Below are 18,227 nucleotides of genomic sequence, written 5' to 3'. Positions count from 1 at the left end.
ACTACAACCATGACACACAAAGAATACCAGATACTATAACAAAAAGTAGCAATTGTAAATTACTCTGAGCAATGGGGAGCACGGAATTTAATGAAAACTAAAGTTACAAAATCCTCGAGTCAGGAAAAGTGTACCCAAAGTATGAAGTGGACAAGGTTAAGCGATTATGCTATATAAGGCCTGAATGATGATGTTAACATTGACGAATTATGTTCTTCTACATCTAAAATGTATGGATTCATTTTATGTGTGGTTGGGTAAGTGGGGCTGGTGGTGGCTATTGCTCATATAATAGAAGGTCCTTCAATGACTTGGTGCCACATTTAACCACATCCACCCCACCAAGTGTGTGATCCTTTTGGTGTAAATTAAGTGATACCTCAATAACATACACTGTCCGGGGGAAGAGGGTTTAGGGGTTTGATGAATGTATGAGGAAGGGGGTTTAGGGAAAAGTGAGACAATGACAAACACTGCACAATACAACAATATGTATCTGGGCAATGAGCAGCACATAATCATAAATCTGTTGTGGAAGGAAATTATGAAATGGGTATGACACAGTTCTGTTAAATACATTGCAAACAGTCCTCCAGCCTTAGAGTCCCAAGTTAATATTAGATACATAAATATTCTGTTATCTAGGTTTGAAAAATAATCTGCAGCACGCATAGAAAGAGCAAAATGCCAGAAATTATTGTTTATGTGCGGGAAGGTGTCCCTTCCTGCACATAAACAATAATTTGAAAATTATGCTTTGGCACTTCTGTGTGTGCTGCATGCAGCACACACAGAAGTGCCAAAGCGCTATTAGTGATTGTTTATGTGCGGGAAGGGACACCTTACGGCACATAAACAATCACACCCCTCAATGGATACATCCTTGCACGATGGTGCAAGGATGCCTGCATTGGTGCTGGCAGCTAAATTTAGTGCCAGTGCAGGGGACAACACAGGGGTGCACCGTATTCACTTAAACATGGGGCATCCCTGCATTGTGAAAATGATGGAGCATGGCACTGCCAATATTGGCACAGTGTTGCGCTCCGACCTTTTCCCATAAATATGGGCCAAAGTTTTAGATGGTGGTCTAAATACATGCGATACCCAGAGCCATCAACTGTGTGCAGTACTTAATTATTTTTCATTGTGTACCAACAATGTATACATTCATCAAATAAAATGTAATGTATTGAAAATGACCGTAAAGGAAAGGTACGCATTTTTTAAATGTGCAGAAGAATCTGAGTTTTTGAATGGTGGTTATTTGTACAGCTTTAAATTTGGGGTTACCCATAATCTTACATTCTAACTCAGATTGGAAGCCAAAAAGCGCAAGAAATCCAATGGACAACAAATATTCTACTAGTCTGTATCACCATCCATTTCCTGATAAACATGATATGCCAAAAGTGTGGATGGACCTTTCACCCCTGTCCAGAAAGGCCTAATATGTGACCTTCAGACTTTCCTTGGAATTTCAGTCTTTTTGGAGAGGTAGTGCAGAGGATATAAATGACTTTCCCCAGCAATTAAGAGGTTATGAGCCAGATTTAGAACCCGGCAAGTGGACTACCGTCCTTTAGGATGGCGGAGGACTTACCATCCACAACTCAGCTGAACATTGTTCCCTCCTAGATAAAGATCATTGCCAGTGCAGTGGTAATCTTTATACATTGAAAGGAACCAGCGTCAGTGCGGTTCACTCCAAGGTACAAAATGATGAGCAATAGGACACCATCAGTTTTGATGGCGGCCCACCAAATTTTTAACATTTTACAGTTTTTGTAAAAAATTAACTCCCAAAGTGGGAATTTATTATTGAAAAACAAAAAAGAAATCCCCTTTACACACCTTGGGAGTTTTCTCCCAAGTTGTTGGGCCATCGGAGGTAGCTTTCCCTTGACAGAGCCAACAGAGACTCCGTTGAAGGAGAGCTGGTGATCCATCCAACACTGTCTAGGGAAGGTGAACAGTTAGTCTGGCAAACAGGTTACTGTGCCAGTTTTGCGTTGGAGTACTCTGTCTACCAAACTTTAAAACACCCCATAAATTATGATGTGTTATATCATATTGTACTTTGCTATGTTGTGTATTGTTATGGTGTATTATGCTATGTTAAGCTGTTATGTGCTATTCTGTTACAATTTATGGTGGTGTATTTTGTTGAGCCATGCTGATAGATGCTGTATTACGTTATAGTGAGTTGTGATTTGTTTTGTCATGCTGTGCTCTACCATGCTTAGTTAGGATAGGGTATTTCCTCTCATTTCATACTTTTTGAGGTGTACTAGGCTGCCTAGAAAGAAAGAAAGAAAGAAAGAAGGAAGGAAGGAAGAAATAGGAAGAAAGAGGAAGAAAGGAAGGAAGTCCCTTACAAGAATGTTGTCTCACTTAAGCTGTCTGAAGGACGCAGCATGTTATTGACCAGATAGCACTTGCTGGTACTGTTCATGCACTTTTAGTCCATCTCCATTTTGGCTGGCATGTATATGATTTAGTGTTTTGTGTTTTTGATACACTACGGGCCATATGTACGAACACATTTTCCCATAGACACAGAATAGGCAAAACTGCTTGCTACATCTGGCCCCAGATTCCTAGTTTACAACGATGTTTCAAAGATGTTACATTTTATGCCAAATCCATCAATACAACAAAATACTGAACTGCTTGTCTAGAGTTCAAGTATGTCATGGAAACATTCAGCAAGGAATGCAAGTTGGACCACTAAATGCCTTTGAGACTGGTGAGGCATGAATAATGTTCCAAAATGCATTAAGCCAATAAGTGTAACAAATGAACTCAACCCCTACTGGGGATTTGAGAGTGTTTTATCGTGAGAAACTTCTGTTTGAAAATCTAATCACTGTATCACACACTTTCCCAATAAATTCTCTAAAAGGACATGGGTTTTACTGACAGGTACTAAGGGAAAGTCTCCATATATGTTGGTACACTGGCACTGCAAATAAACAGAAGCGTTATTTCTCCGCTGCAACAAATCTTGTATGTGTTTTTCAAGATAATGTGCGGAAAGAAATACTGAACGCACGTCATGCCAGCAAACGTGCCTAAAATAGTGTGCTCATCCGTGTTCATACATTATGTTTTATACCACCAATATCAGAGTGGCAGCAACTAAAATATCAAGCATTAGCAAAGCTATTAGGTCCTGTACGTGATACCTACAGGCTTTGCCAAGGACATACACAAAAGTGGGGAGGAAAGACATTGAGTCAGAAGCAGGTAAGTGAGATAGACAACAAAGCCCCCCAGTCATGAGTAAGGGACCAACCCAAGCTCACTCGATTACATGTAATGTATTAGAAACAGTGGGACTATTCACAAACTGCAGTTCAAAAACTGCATGCTTCCACCCACTTTTTCTGTGGGGAAATCTGCTATTGGCTAAGTTTGCGCTATATGAGAGAGGTGTAGGTGGAGATCTTGATCTTTACGTTTGTGAGTTGAATTTTGTAGTAAGTAAATCCTACTTCTGAGGTACTACTCTATGTACTACAGAATGTAGTTTGTGAGTCGGACCCTAACTGCTTGGTTGATGCTGTTACAAGTTCCTCTCAATGATATTTTTTGCATTAGCGCCCATTTTGCTTTGCACAACTGTTCCCTCAGAATTCTCCCATTACTACAAATTAAAAAGTCATAGCTACCCCTTTCAGGCAGAGAAAGTGGATGGGGTTAGAAGACACACAAAAACTGAGGAGCCTCTTGAACAAAAACACCCAATATGGACCTTGTTAAGCTGTCATCAAGCTGTCATCGGTAGGGAAGTATTGGCAAACAACAAATCCAGCTTCCTTTAGTGACCTCAGAAAAAGCAGCTTATAGATCACTGGATGGAAACAAAAAGAAGAAATACTTTAGACATCCACTGCATTGCATCTTGTCAAATGACGGCCATCTTGAAGATGTAGAAAACAATGTATTTTATACTTTTGAAATGGCTGGCTGCCAATACTGGTTTTGCCAATGCGGGCACAATTTAAACACTTCCTTCAAAGGCAAAGCCAAGTGCAGCAGCCAGCATGGACCGTGAAAAGGTGGAGATGGTGAGGTAAAGAGTGAAGACAGGGGAAAGGGAAAGGGAGTGCCAGCAGTGTCGGGTCGTTAACAGCAGAAGGGGTCCCCCCCTCCACCTTTTTCTGATGCATGAAGAGGGACTTTCAGGCTCAGGAAAGGTCAGCCTGACAGACACTTTTTACGTTTGAGTCAAGCATCCATGTGATGTACATCCGTTAATTGTGCAGGTGCCTGGCTGCCTGAGCTGCAATTTGCTGAGCTGAAGATCACAGCTTGGTGGGCGTGACTTCCTCAGCCAAGCACAGCTCCTGGAGGCCATCCCCTTCATGAAGAGGGTGCACGTCACAGATACTCAGACCTGCGGACTTCTCTTTTAGCCCTTGAAGTGTCCAATGCCAAGTGCCCATCAGTGCTGCACATCATAGAGAGGTGTGGGGTCAGCATTTCACTGACCCCATGCCACTCTGTGATGAGTAAGGGACTTAGGTCAGCCAGTGAGAAGAGGTGGCAGTCCCAGTGCTGTAGGAACTATTGAGACTTCCCTGCTCCCACCCAAGATGCACTTCCGTATGTTTCATTTTTGTAATGTTGAGTGCATGCTTGCATGTTTGAATGTATGAATGTGTGTGCACACATGCTCTGAATGGGTGTGTGCATGTGTATATGCTGGGTGTGAGCATTTGTGTGAAAGAGAGTGCATGTGTGTATATGTGCCAGGCCCATCCCTGCTTTAAATTATGTGCTGCCACTGCTCAGTACTATAGGTGAGCCACCCAATGGTGTCTCTAGAAGTGATTTTCTGGTGGGACAAACACTGGAGCAACAGGGGAGAAATTACAGAGTTTGCAGAGGGAATATTAAAGAAAGCAGAGCGAGATCGGAAGGAGTTGGAAAAGCAGGGGGCAAGCTGAGGTGGAGAGGAACAGGGAGAGCACATGGGGTGAGGGATGTAAGGAGATAGCAGCACATGAGGGGATGAGCAAGGAAACACATACAATCCAAAAATAGAAAAACATAGTCCCCTAATGTAACAGTGAAAGGATACAAATCAATTAATTGGAACATCTATGAAACTGAAATTCTCATGGGCACTGCAAGCCCAAGAAAAGGGATAAATAAATGCCTCCAGAGTTGCGGGCAGAGTGGACACTTTATATATATGTTGTGGGACTTCCCCACCCTGCAGCCATCCTCCGGTGTGGTGGGTGACAGCAGCATGGGTCAGCGGGGAAAGGTGCTGGTAGTCAGTGGCCTCCAGTGCTTTATTTGTAAATAAAAATGTGCCAGTGCTCAAAGCTCTCCTCTGAAACTGCATTTAAATTTGTTTAAATGCGTGAGCACGGAATACTGAGGCAGCATAATCCTGAAGCCATCTCCGGCATCTTTAATCTATGTACAACCACTCCCTGCCCATTCAGCTCACTCTTGCAGCTTTCTGCTTTCTCCCTTTGTGAAACTTTTTTGTTTTTCTCTTCCTTCGTCTTTCCCATCTGAGGCTTTTGCTTGCAGTAAATGCTTGAGGCAAAAAATAAAGTGCCGGCCCTCAAGTGCTGATGACCTCCACCGGAATCCACCGGCTCAAATTGAGCACTGGTGACCTCCCTGCTAAAACCTGAATTAGACCTTGCCAAATGACTAATAAAAAAAGCCACTTGAACTGGACAAGGATGCTGCCACCCAATGAGGTAGTCTAGGACCGAATAAGGGGGGAATACCAGGCCAGCTCCTCCATATGGGTGGAGAAGCGTCACCTCCCCGCCAGCAGCAGAAGCTGCAAACCTTTCAGAACGAAAGCATAATAAACTATGTTTATTATTCTTTCGTTCTGAAAGGGGCGGGGACACGGGGGTGATGTGCACTGAGGGAGAGTGCTCAGAACTCTCTCTCAGAGCGCATGTGTGTTTGGCCGGCCGTCTTGGGCTGGCCAAACACATATGCGCAGTAGGCTGTCCTCAGCCCGGCAACTAGCTTGCACAGGCTCCCAGTCTGCCAGAGAGCACCCTGGCTGAGCGCTCCCAGCCAATCCGGACGCTGCTTAGAGCAGCGTCAGGATTGGCACAGGGCAGGGTGGAAGCCTGCACCCTGTGGCAGAGAAGCAGCGCGCGGTGAGGTAAGGTCAGTTTTTATTTTTTACAAATTTTAATGTATCCCCCCACTCCCACTTCCCCATCCCTGTCCTCCCTTCCTGTTGCGCCACACCATCCCCGCCCCTTTTAAGAGGCGCAAGCCGCAACTGGAGAATACATGCATGAATCAGACACGCCCTTCAGCACGATAGTAGATCACAAACAGTTTGTCAACCTAGGGTTGCAAGCTGGTGGTGCTGACCTGGTCAGGGTTTGTCTACTACTGGGCCCCTGACAGCACAGACACTGCCTGAGACTTTGTTTCTTTATTGCATTTTTTTACTTTGTCTGTTCTTATTGAAGCATGGCGATTATTGCACTGACATGTTTATACACAACAACAGGGAGAGTACATAGTTTGCCTTAAAACAGGTAAACCAGAGATAGACTTGGGTGACCCATTAGTTAGGGAAAAGGATGGGACTGTCTGATGTGAGGAGGAGGGGACTGTCCCTGACACTTTACAGGGGGTAATGGAACATTTGAATCAGACAGTGTTTTGCAGCCAGATTGAAGGGGATGGATGGGATGTCTGGCTAGATGGAGCAGAGGGGGACGGCATTGTCTTGAGTGCCTGTAATTTGCAGCCAGATCGAAGGGGGTGGATGGGATGTCTGGTTAGATGGTGTAGAGGTGGACGGCAGTGTCTTGAGTGCCTGTAATATGAAGCAAAGTGAAGTGAAGTGAAGTGTATTGTCTTGGTTTGCACCTGTGGTTCATTTCATGGGAAAGATGATGAGCACAGACCCGGATACACACTAGGGCCCTCATTACGACACTGGCGGATGGGGAAGGAGTGGCGGTAATACCACCAACAGGCCGGCAGAAAAAAAAATAGAATTATGACCATGGCGTTTACAGCCATGGTCATCCGCCACTTCTCCACTCCGACTGCCAGGGCGATGACGACCGCTGGGCTGGAGACTTCAGTCTCCAGCCCGACGGCCGTCACCAGCCCGCGGGCGGTATCAGGACCCTGCATATCGCCATGGATTTCGTGTGGTTTGGAATTGCCACAAAATCCATGGCGGTAGGCACTATCAGTGCCAGGGAATTCCTTCCCTGGCACTGATAGAGGTCTCCCCTGCCACCCTCCCCCACCCCTGAGTCCTCCGCCCACACCCTGAACCCCCTTACCACCCATCAAAGGTGGTAGTACCCCACTCCCCGCATCGACACACAGCCCCCTTCACGCACACAGACACCACCACCACCACACATACCCGCACACATACTAACAAACATTCCAGCAGACACACACAGTCATACACGCACACATACAGACATACACCCACACATACTCACAGTCAAACATACAGACTGACACGCACACATTTCCATACACACAACACCCCCGCATGCATACATGCACTCACACACCCCCTCTACACACACTCACACCCCCATGCACGCACACACCACAGAACACTCCCCCACCCCCTCCCCTAACGGACGATCAACTTACCTGTTATGGTGATCCTCCAGGAGGGGACGGGATCCATGGGGGCTGCTCTGCCGCCAGCACCCTGTCACCAGAACACGGCCACACCGAATCATGGGACATGGTTCGGTGGGCGGTGTTCTGATGACGGGGCGGTGGAGCAGCCTCCACTTCCCTGCCGACCACCAGTATGGCTGCTGGCAGCTCTCCGTCTGAAAAAGGGCAGAGGGCTGCCAGCAGTCACAATACGCTGCGCGGAAAACCACCTGCACTGGCAGTCTTAAGCGCGGCGGTACCTCGGCAGTCTTTCCAAAAGACCGCCAAGGTCGAAATGAAGGCCTATGTGATCGTCACAGGGGCACTGCAATGGTTTGATACATGTCTGCCAGAACATAGACAAATAAGACTTTTTTCCTGAACCTGATACAGCTTATATCACCATGCATGCTCACATGACTCATATGAACAGGGGACTTTAACTGCATGACAGACTGGAAGCTAGATAGGTACCCCCCATGTCAAGCTCAAAAGAGCATATTGTTGTGACTCTGATTCAGATGATGGAGCACCTACACTTGCTAGATATAGGGCAGCACCATCACCCAACAGATCACAAGTACTCCTACTATTCACATGTAGATGCATGATACAGTAGTCTGGACTATGTTCTGGATGCAAGGAAGATGTATAAATATACCAATACTACTCCTCATACTTACATTGTTGCCTCTCGAATCACTCACTGCTAATGTTCACTATGTCCCTGATGGCACCAGACCCATGATCCCCCTTTGGGCACTCTGAGGTACTGACAGATTCATAAAACATATTAAAGAGTTCACTACACACTTTTTGTAAGACAATCGAGGTACTGCAACTGACAGGTCAACAGAAAGGAAAGCATACAAGGTGACTCTGCAAGGGAAAGGCATGGCCAGGGTATTTGGAGTGTGGAAGGAGATAGAGAAGAAACTTCTCAGGCTCGACCGTACACAGGTACAGCTGTATGTTTGCATTGACTTGGTGTAAGACGAGTGCCATCAGATATCATACAGCAGGTGGTGGAGGTCTGGAGCAGGCTGGAAAAGTACACCTACATGACACATAGGAAATGACTATTCTGGGAAGGAGGCAAGTCCAGCAGGATGCTGGTGTCACTACTTATGATGGAGTGGTCATAGAACCCTATGCTGCATCTACACGTAGCCGCGTAGAGGGAAAGAAGGACATAGTTGACGGGTAACGTATTAGTCTGAATGCTCAGAATATCTTAAATAGGGATTTGCTGAGAGGCAAGTGCCGCCAGCCTGGAGACTTGACAGTGTATTTTTGGAGACCTGGGTTTCCATAGATGATGGGAGACCAGCAGCTTTAACTTAAAACCTGCTTGAACTGTCAGAAATGTGAGAGACCCTTGAAATCCCTCTCTGAGGAAAAACCCGAGAGCCGATGGCTTCCTGGCAGAACTGTACCAACAGATGTCACCCCCATTTTTTGAGCATCTATTAGAAGTTTACCATGAGGCGAACGAAAATAAGGTGGTGCCATTGAGCATGCACGAGGCACTAACCGTGCTGATTCTAGAGCAGGTCAAGACCTGGACTGCTTCCCTCCTACCAGCCATTGTCTATGCTAAAGGCAGACATGAAACTGCTATGTAAAGTACTCACCAAAAGAATACTGAAGGTGGTCAAACAGGGTTTATATCTGGGAAGAGCACGATGTACATCAAAAGACTCACACATATCATGTATTCACTGACAGACTCCTCCGCACCAGCGGTGTTGGCCGTTCTGGGCTTGGAATTGGCGTTTAATACATTTGGATGACGGTACATGTGGGCTGTCCTGCAGAGCATGGCATTTGGACCCAACTACTTTAAATGGGTGCAGCTGCTATATGCAGACCAGGTAGCAAGAGTGCGAATTGGGAGCATTGTATCTGAGGTGTGGCACCCGGGTAGAGGGATCAGGCAGGGATGCCCACTTTCCCCGGTGCTGTTCGTGTTGTCAGCGAAGCCACTGGCATTCAGGCTGCAGAAGAGCCTACAGTGTTGGAGCATAGAAGTAAATGGCAGACCACAAACATTGTCCCTTTATGTGGACGACATGCTGGTATATCTTAGCAAACCTGACAAAGCAGCACTGGTTCTTCTACAGGAGCTTGATGACTTTGTGGCTATCTCTGGACTTCACATGAATAGGGCAAAAATCCACTTGTTCCCACTGGGAGGACTTGAAGGGCTGGGGGTGGCTGTCTCCCAGAGGCCAGGATTGCCCTGGGAAGTAGAAAAGTTTAAGTATCTTGGAGTGGGGATAACAAGAGACCCAGCACACACTATGATCTCAATGTGGGATTGCTGCTGAAGGGAATAGAACACCTTGTAGCATTCTGATTTAAACTGTCCTTGTTTCTAATGGATCTGATTGTAGTGGCTTAAATCGTGTTCTTTCCTAGAAGCCTGTATGTCCTGCAGAATGCAATGTGCCCGATGGCAGCATTTTATCAGATTGGTCAATCACCTGGTTTGGAGCTGGAACAGGAGCTGAATGAAACTGGAGGTCCTGAAACTCCCCCTCCCGAGGGGTGTGCTGGGTCTTTCTGACGGTCAGCTCATCTGACGGCAAAACTACCTGAGATCGAAAACTGCCAGTAGAGGTGCAGGGCCCGCACTCACTCTGCAAGCTCTTCCTGGTGGGAATGAGAGTCTCCAGGACACTCCATACCTAATGCAGCAGCAGGCAGAGATAAGGCATAAGGTGGTCATTAAAACTTTAAGTAGAGTGCCCTTCACGCTGCACCTACTTCTACGGGAACTGTGCCACTTTTCTACCCTGCTGACGGACATGACCTTTGCTGGGTGGTGCAAAAGTGACTGCAAAATGGTTGGGGATCTCTACTATATTGATATGTTCATTACGTTTGAGAATGCACAGCAACAGTGTGGAGTATTGTAAAGAAATGGCTCCCTGTTGCAGTTACCCCCCACTTTTTGCCTGATACTGATGCTGACTTGACTGAGAAGTGTGCTGGGACCCTGCTAACCAGGCCCCAGCACCAGTGTTCTTTCACCTAAAATGTACCATTGTTTCCACAATTGGCACAACCCTGGCACCTAGGTAAGTCCCTTGTAACTGGTACCCCTGGTACCAAGGGCCCTGATGCCAGGGAAGGTCTCTAAGGGCTGCAGCATGTCTTATGCCACCCTAGGGACCCCTCACTCAGCACAGACACACTGCTTGCCAGCTTGTGTGTGCTGATGGGGAGAAAATGACTAAGTCGACATGGCACTCCCCTCAGGGTGCCATGCCAACCTCCCACTGCCTGTGGCATAGGTAAGTCACCCCTCTAGTAGGCCCCTAAGGCAGGGTGCACTATGCCACAGGTGAGGGCATATGTGCATGAGCACTATGCCCCTACAGTGTCTAAGCAAAACCTTAGACATTGTAAGTGCAGGGTAGCCATAAGAGTATATGGGCTGGGAGTCTGTCAAAAACGAACTCCACAGCTCCATAATGGCTACACTGAATACTGGGAAGTTTAGTATCAAACTTCTCAGAATAATAAACCCACACTGATGCCAGTGTTGGATTTATTAAAAAATGCACACGGAGGGCATCTTAGAGATACCCCCTGTATTTTACCCAATTGTTCAGTGCAGGACTGACTGGTCTGTGCCAGCCTGCTGCTGAGAGACGAGTGTCTGACCTCATGCGGTGAGAGCCTTTGTGCTCTCTGAGGACAGAAACAAAGCCTGCTCTGGGTGGAGGTGCTTCACACCTCCCCCCTGCAGGAACTGTAACACCTAGCAGTGAGCTTCAAAGGCTCAAGCTTCGTGTTACAATGCCCCAGGGCACTCCAGCTAGTGGAGATGCCCGCCTCCTGGACCCAGCCCCCATTTTTGGCGGCAAGTCCAGGAGAGATAATGAGAAAAACAAGGAGGAGTCACTGGTCAGTCAGGACAGCCCCTAAGGTGTCCTGAGCTGAGGTGCCTCTGACTTTTAGAAATCCTCCATCTTGAAGAAGGAGGATTCCCCCAATAGGGATAGGAATGTGACCCCCTCCCCTTGGGAGGAGGTACAAAGAGGGTGTACCCACCCTCAGGGCTAGTAGCCATTGGCTACTAACCCCCCAGACCTAAACACGCCCTTAAATTTAGTATTTAAGGGCTTCCCTGAACCCTAGAAAATCAGATTCCTGCAACTACAAGAAGAAGGACTGCCTAGCTGAAAACCCCTGCAGAGGAAGACAAGAAGACGACAACTGCCTTGGCTCCAGAAACTCACCGGCCTGTCTCCTGCCTTCCAAAGAACTCTGCTCCAGCGACGCCTTCCAAGGGACCAGCGACCTCTGAATCCTCTGAGGACTGCCCTGCTTCGAAAAAGACAAGAAACTCCCGAGGACAGCGGACCTGCTCTAAAAAGACTGCAACTTTGTTTCAAGGAGTAGCTTTAAAGACCCTGCAATCTCCCCGCAAGAAGCGTGAGACTTGCAACACTGCACCCGGCGACCCCGACTCGGCTGGTGGAGAACCAACACCTCAGGGAGGACCCCCGGACTACTCTACGACTGTGAGTACCAAAACCTGTCCCCCCTGAGCCCCCACAGCGCTGCCTGCAGAGGGAATCCCGAGGCTTCCCCTGACCGCGACTCTCTGAAACCTAAGTCCCGACGCCTGGAAAAGACCCTGCACCCGCAGCCCCCAGGACCTGAAGGACCGAACTTTCACTGGAGAAGTGACCCCCAGGAGTCCCTCTCCCTTGCCCAAGTGGAGGTTTCCCCGAGGAACCCCCCCCTTGCCTGCCTGCAGCGCTGAAGAGATCCCTTGATCTCTCATTGACTAACATTGCGAACCCGACGCTTGTTTCTACACTGCACCCGGCCGCCCCCGCGCCGCTGAGGGTGAAATTTCTGTGTGGGCTTGTGTCCCCCCCGGTGCCCTACAAAACCCCCCTGGTCTGCCCTCCGAAGACGCGGGTACTTACCTGCAAGCAGACCGGAACCGGGGCACCCCCTTCTCTCCATTCTAGCCTATGCGTTTTGGGCACCACTTTGAACTCTGCACCTGACCGGCCCTGAGCTGCTGGTGTGGTGACTTTGGGGTTGCTCTGAACCCCCAACGGTGGGCTACCTTGGACCAAGGACTGAACCCTGTAAGTGTCTTACTTACCTGGTAAAACTAACCAAAACTTACCTCCCCCAGGAACTGTGAAAATTGCACTGTGTCCACTTTTTAAATAGCTATTTGTGAATAACTTGAAAAGTATACATGCAATTGAAATGATTCAAAGTTCCTAATGTACTTACCTGCAATACCTTTCAAACAAGATATTACATGTTAAATTTGAACCTGTGGTTCTTAAAATAAACTAAGAAAATATATTTTTCTATAACAAAACCTATTGGCTGGATTTGTCTCTGAGTGTGTGTACCTCATTTATTGTCTATGTGTATGTACAACAAATGCTTAACACTACTCCTTGGATAAGCCTACTGCTCGACCACACTACCACAAAATAGAGCATTAGTATTATCTCTTTTTACCACTATTTTACCTCTAAGGGGAACCCTTGGACTCTGTGCATGCTATTCCTTACTTTGAAATAGCACATACAGAGCCAACTTCCTACAAGTATGCACTGGCTATTTTGTGCAGTATGCAAGTCTGGCCAGAAAGTCTGCCAGGTGGGGGCTACATTTCCTGACAAGCCATTGCAAGAGAGCCTGCTGCGACAGCTGCTGGACCTAGCCGGATGTACTAAACTGATTACTCACATAGACAGGGTCCTACTGGAGGTTCGAGGTAGGTGCAGTAGAGACAGACGAGGGGCACTGGGACGACAGCTGCATGAATGAATAGACAACACAGGACTGGACAAAGGCATTTACAGAGGTCAAGCAGGTTTTGCCAACCATGAGATTTAAAGTGATCCAATTCAGTTACCTACACTAGATTTACTTAAAACCCAGCAGGCTGATGCTGATTGACCGAAGCTTGCTGTTTGCCCATGGAAGGTGTGGGACGCTGGCAGCTAACTTCACTGACATGACATGGGAGTGCTTCATGGCAGCTAGCTTCTAGGAAACTGTGGTGGATGAACTGTTGCATATAATAGCGACACAGCTAGATAGGACAGTTAAAATGTGTGTGCTGGGTATCTTGAAGAAAACTATGTGGGGTACGGTGCGCAGGCAAATGGCAGCTCATGACTAGTGATAGCGAAGAGATGGACAGCGATACATTGGATATCACTACAGCCCCTACACATTAAGATGTGGAAAAAAGACCTCCTTGAGTGGGCCATAGCGGACACTTCACATATGACTTTCACAAGAAGCAATGACCAGGAGTGGAAGGGTCTGGCTGAATGGGGGGAGATGATTGATAGAGTCATTGACCAGTGGGAAGACAGATTTCCCTGACAAACTAGGGGGAATTGTTGTAACTAGGCAGGATGCAGAGCGGGGAATAGAGTTGCATATTTTAGCACATCAATCTTGACAAGACCTGTGTACTGTATACATCTGGAATTGTTTTTCTGTAACATTCCGCTGATTGGTTGCATTTGCTTTAACTATGCAATGATCCTGTTTTGTTTCAATCAATAAACAGATATCCCCCAAAAATATTTCTTGAGCTCTGCTGAGTTCAACTAGAGAAGGAATCTTTCTGACTCTGGTTTCCCTTCATTTACTATTTGGAAGGCTGCCTACTTTAGCAGACCTTGATGTAACCCCATGCATCTCTCAGGGTGAGGCTACATGTGCTGCTGAGGAACTCTGTTTTCAAGCTTCACTCTGATCTGCTGTGAAGAAGTGTTGCACCTGTCATCTTGGCCTATAGTATATGTCACCTTCCATTAGGGTTTTTGCAACAGGACCTGGGCAACTCCCCCCACCTTTCATGGTGCAAACGCTTTTGGCCTTTATGATTCACATACTTGGACCTCTGTGTCTAACTCATTCCTCCTCTGTTTTCATTGAAGATTTCTAAGTGCTGAGGTGGTGCCCTTCGTACCTTTCTCTGCTTGCCTGTGGTCAAGGGGTATCTTCTTGGCTACACCCTCAGTAGGAGATGGGGATGGAACACAGTATAATGGATATATAACAAAGAAGAGATTTTCTAGTATCAGATGGTTGTTCGCCACATATGGGGAAACAAATACTTTTTTTCACTGATTAGGCTGAAAGCAACATGTCAACAAATCCTCTACTGAGAGGACAATTGAATATTATTATTAATGTGACCTTTTTTTTATTTTAGGATAATAAACCTCGGATTAAATCATTTAGCTGAAATGTTTACATTTTCCTGGAATGACTTTGAAGATTTTAAAAAGATTTTTGTTTCTATCAGCAACACAATATCAGGTATGTTTTCAACATTTGCCAAGGATTACATACTGTTTATGACCATTGTTCACAGTACAGCACTAGAATTATTGCAGTACACTTAAAAAGCATATTACAGAAAGCAATCATTTTTACAAAATGTATGCATCGCTATAGAGGAAGTTGGTGAAAATGTATAATGTTGTGCAATTGGTAATACATGCTTTATAAGCTATTTTTTGTGTTCCCCTTCACTCTTAAGGTTTTTTTCACATTCTCGTCATATATTTTTGTCTCCCTTCACTCAGCAGCCCATCTTCTGTAAAAACACATCATCTCCCCTTTTCTTCTCAAGCATCGAGACTTTAGACACAAAAATATCAGGGACACACTGTGCTTTTGATCCAAATACCAAATTACTTATTAATGTATTTAAATCAATCCCAGGCCCCACTGAATGCTCTAGGGAGGGCATATATTTATTAACATCTTTCAGTTCCATTGTAAAGCATTCTTTGCCACCAGTGGTGGCTCCTCCATGATGTCACAGGAGCATCACCCCCCCGCCAGCAGCAACTGCTGCACATCCTTTAACAACGAAAAGATAATAAACAATGTTTATTATCCTTTCGTTGTTAAAGGGGTGGGGCATTGGGAATGATGAACACTGAGGGGAGTGCACTGTGCACTCCCCTCAGTGCGCATGTGTTTTTGGCCAGCCGCCTCAGGCCGGCCAAACACACATGTGTGCTGTCCTCTCTCAAGCCTGGCACTGTGTTGCCGGGCTGGAGAGAGCAGGCACTGGCTCCCAGTCTGCCTGGGAGCGCCTTGTGCCTGCCTGCTGCTGAGGAGCCAGAGGAGCGGCGGCATGGCGTATAGGTAAGCTTTTTTACAATTTTTTTTTATTAATATTACCCCCTGCGCACGCAGCCCCCTGTAGGCCCCGGCAAGCTGTGACTGTTTGTCACCATTGCTTACAGAATCCAGTGCAGAGTTTGTTGCATCAATAATGACACCCTAACAAGGGACCCGCTATTTACTGCAGAAATATTCAGATTTGTGGGAATAGCTGTTTTGACTGCTCCAACGGAAACAGACTTTGAGTTATGTTATATTGATTTGTATAGTGCACTAATCACCCAAAAGCACATCCAGGCACTTGGGCAGGTGTGAAAGTTTGTGATCCCCAAGGTGTTTATATGAAGAGCCAGATCTTCAGCTTCTTGCAGAACTCGAGAAGTGAGGAGGAGGCTTTGATGTGCTGAGGGAGGTTGTTCCAAGTCTTGGGTGTGATGTAGGAGAATGAGGAATGTGCAAGTGACAGTGAGACAGTGTAGGCATCTGGTGGGCCAGTGAAAGAGTATGCAGATATTCAGGTATTGTGTAATGCACTATGCTTTTCAAGAGCAGAAGTATGATAATTGCCCTAAGGCACTACTAACTCAATTGGGTTGACAGGGGCATCTAGCCACGACCAGTGGTATTGCACCTTCTACTAATGCTCTAACACAGTTTATTCCTGATTTTAATGTACGCATGGAAAATCACCTCATAATGCTTTGCAGGCATTCTTTCTACAGCACATTGTTGGCCATAACTCAGCATTAGGTGGTCCTAGAGCATTGGGACCACCACCAAAACATTCAGAACAATGTGCTCTTTCCGTCTAGGCCTGTGGCTCTCAAATCTTTTAATGCTGCACCCCACCAGTGGGGAAAACAACATCTCTGGGCCCCCTTACAGTTTTTCACAAGTCTTCAATCAAGTTGGCAATGTTTGGGTTAGAGGGGGGGCCAAACATCATAACCTCTTCCAGCATTCAATCCATATTTAAACTCTCTTTAAACTCTCTTATAGCTGGAGCTTTTTTATTTTTAATAAAGCTGAGAGGACCTTGTGTTATAAGGGTTATGTTTGTAATAATATTCTGACAGCCTTAGTCGGCCTGCAAATGTGTAATGCACTATGCCCTCCAAGGGCTTAAGGATGATAATTGCCCCAAGGCACCACTAACTCAGTAGGCTCCAGAGGGACATCTGGCCACAACCAGTGGTATTGCACTTTCTGCTAATACACAAACATAGTTTATTTCTGATGGTACTTTTGGCTCCACAGGGACATCTAGCCACAGCCAGTGGTACTCAATCTTCTGTTGTTGACTCTACAGGGACATCTAGCCATACCCAGTGATACTGCACCTTCTGCTGTTGACTCTACAGGGACATCGAGTAAGTACCTGCGGCACTACACCCTTGTGCCACTGATTCCACAGTTAAATGATATTTAAGAATTTAAAAGGCCTGCTAGGCCTGAGATTGTGTAATCCACTATGCCCTCAAGGAGCTGATTATATGGTTACACTGAATTATTCTTTATCATTCTTTTTTGTCAGTGATTATTCCCTCTAGGGGCTAAATATATGTTTACATGACCATGTTTCTTCCAATTGCTATTTTCACTGTGGTGGTCTGTTGGGGTAGTTCAGACCATTACAGTCTAATACCAAGTGTATGGAGGAATGCACAAACACAGTTTATTTCTGACAAAGGACTATTGTGCTGGATGGCTAAATATGTATAAGGTCCCATATGTGAGGTTGTCATTATCATTTACAACACCAACAGCTCTAACTCTAATGTGAGACCTGTTGCCTTGCAAATGCTTGTTATAACTTCTGCCTCTCCTCCGGCATTGCTTCCAATTTCGAGTTAGGCCTAGATACAAGGGCGAGTTGCACAAAACCCTCCACTCCCAGTCTTCCGTGATATTTAGGAAACTGCCCCCCCCCCCCAATCTGGAAGCTAAGAATATGCATGTCAGGTAATTGACTGATAACCTTGATCTTTTAGTCATGGTCAAAATTATCTTTTTTTCAGTTAAAAAACATACAAGAATAAAGCACAATTGATTGCAATCAAATTCTACACTATATACAATATGAAAATTTCAATACAGTAAACTCATAAACAGTAAATTCACCTTTAAAAAAACATTTCACCAATAATCTGTGTGCAAAGTATGCATAGAGCAACAACCATGGCAGCATCGTACAATTGTGCTATTAGTTCATATAGTGGCATGTACTTAAGCAAACAGTGTGATCACCCTGATGATGCCACCCTCTAAAATCTAATAGGAACATAAATGCAAACCATCCCAAAAATCAACTAAGATTGGCGTAAAAGTACAAATAGTAGAATTATGAGTGGCCATGCGAAAGAAATATATGCAGCATGATATCCCTTACACCAAACAAATACCATGTATACTTATAAAACACTACT

General features: G+C 45.9%; 1 protein-coding gene across 3 annotated transcripts in view; it reads left to right on the top strand.

Moving 5' to 3' along the window:
- The window catches only part of LOC138300727 (polyunsaturated fatty acid 5-lipoxygenase-like), a 1,327,404-nt gene that overhangs the window by 335,277 nt on the left and 973,900 nt on the right, over window positions 1-18,227 (top strand). For all 3 annotated transcript variants that reach the window (XM_069240434.1, XM_069240433.1, XM_069240436.1), the window contains exon 5: window positions 14,876-14,982. In XM_069240434.1, the coding sequence (XP_069096535.1) occupies window positions 14,876-14,982 (107 nt within the window). The remainder of the gene's footprint in view (window positions 1-14,875; window positions 14,983-18,227) is intronic.

This window comes from Pleurodeles waltl, chromosome 6 (genome assembly GCF_031143425.1).
Source record: "Pleurodeles waltl isolate 20211129_DDA chromosome 6, aPleWal1.hap1.20221129, whole genome shotgun sequence".
Classification (NCBI taxonomy): Eukaryota; Metazoa; Chordata; class Amphibia; order Caudata; family Salamandridae; genus Pleurodeles; species Pleurodeles waltl.
The sequence above is the reverse complement of the archived record's forward strand: the minus strand, read 5'-3'. Positions and strand labels throughout refer to the sequence as shown.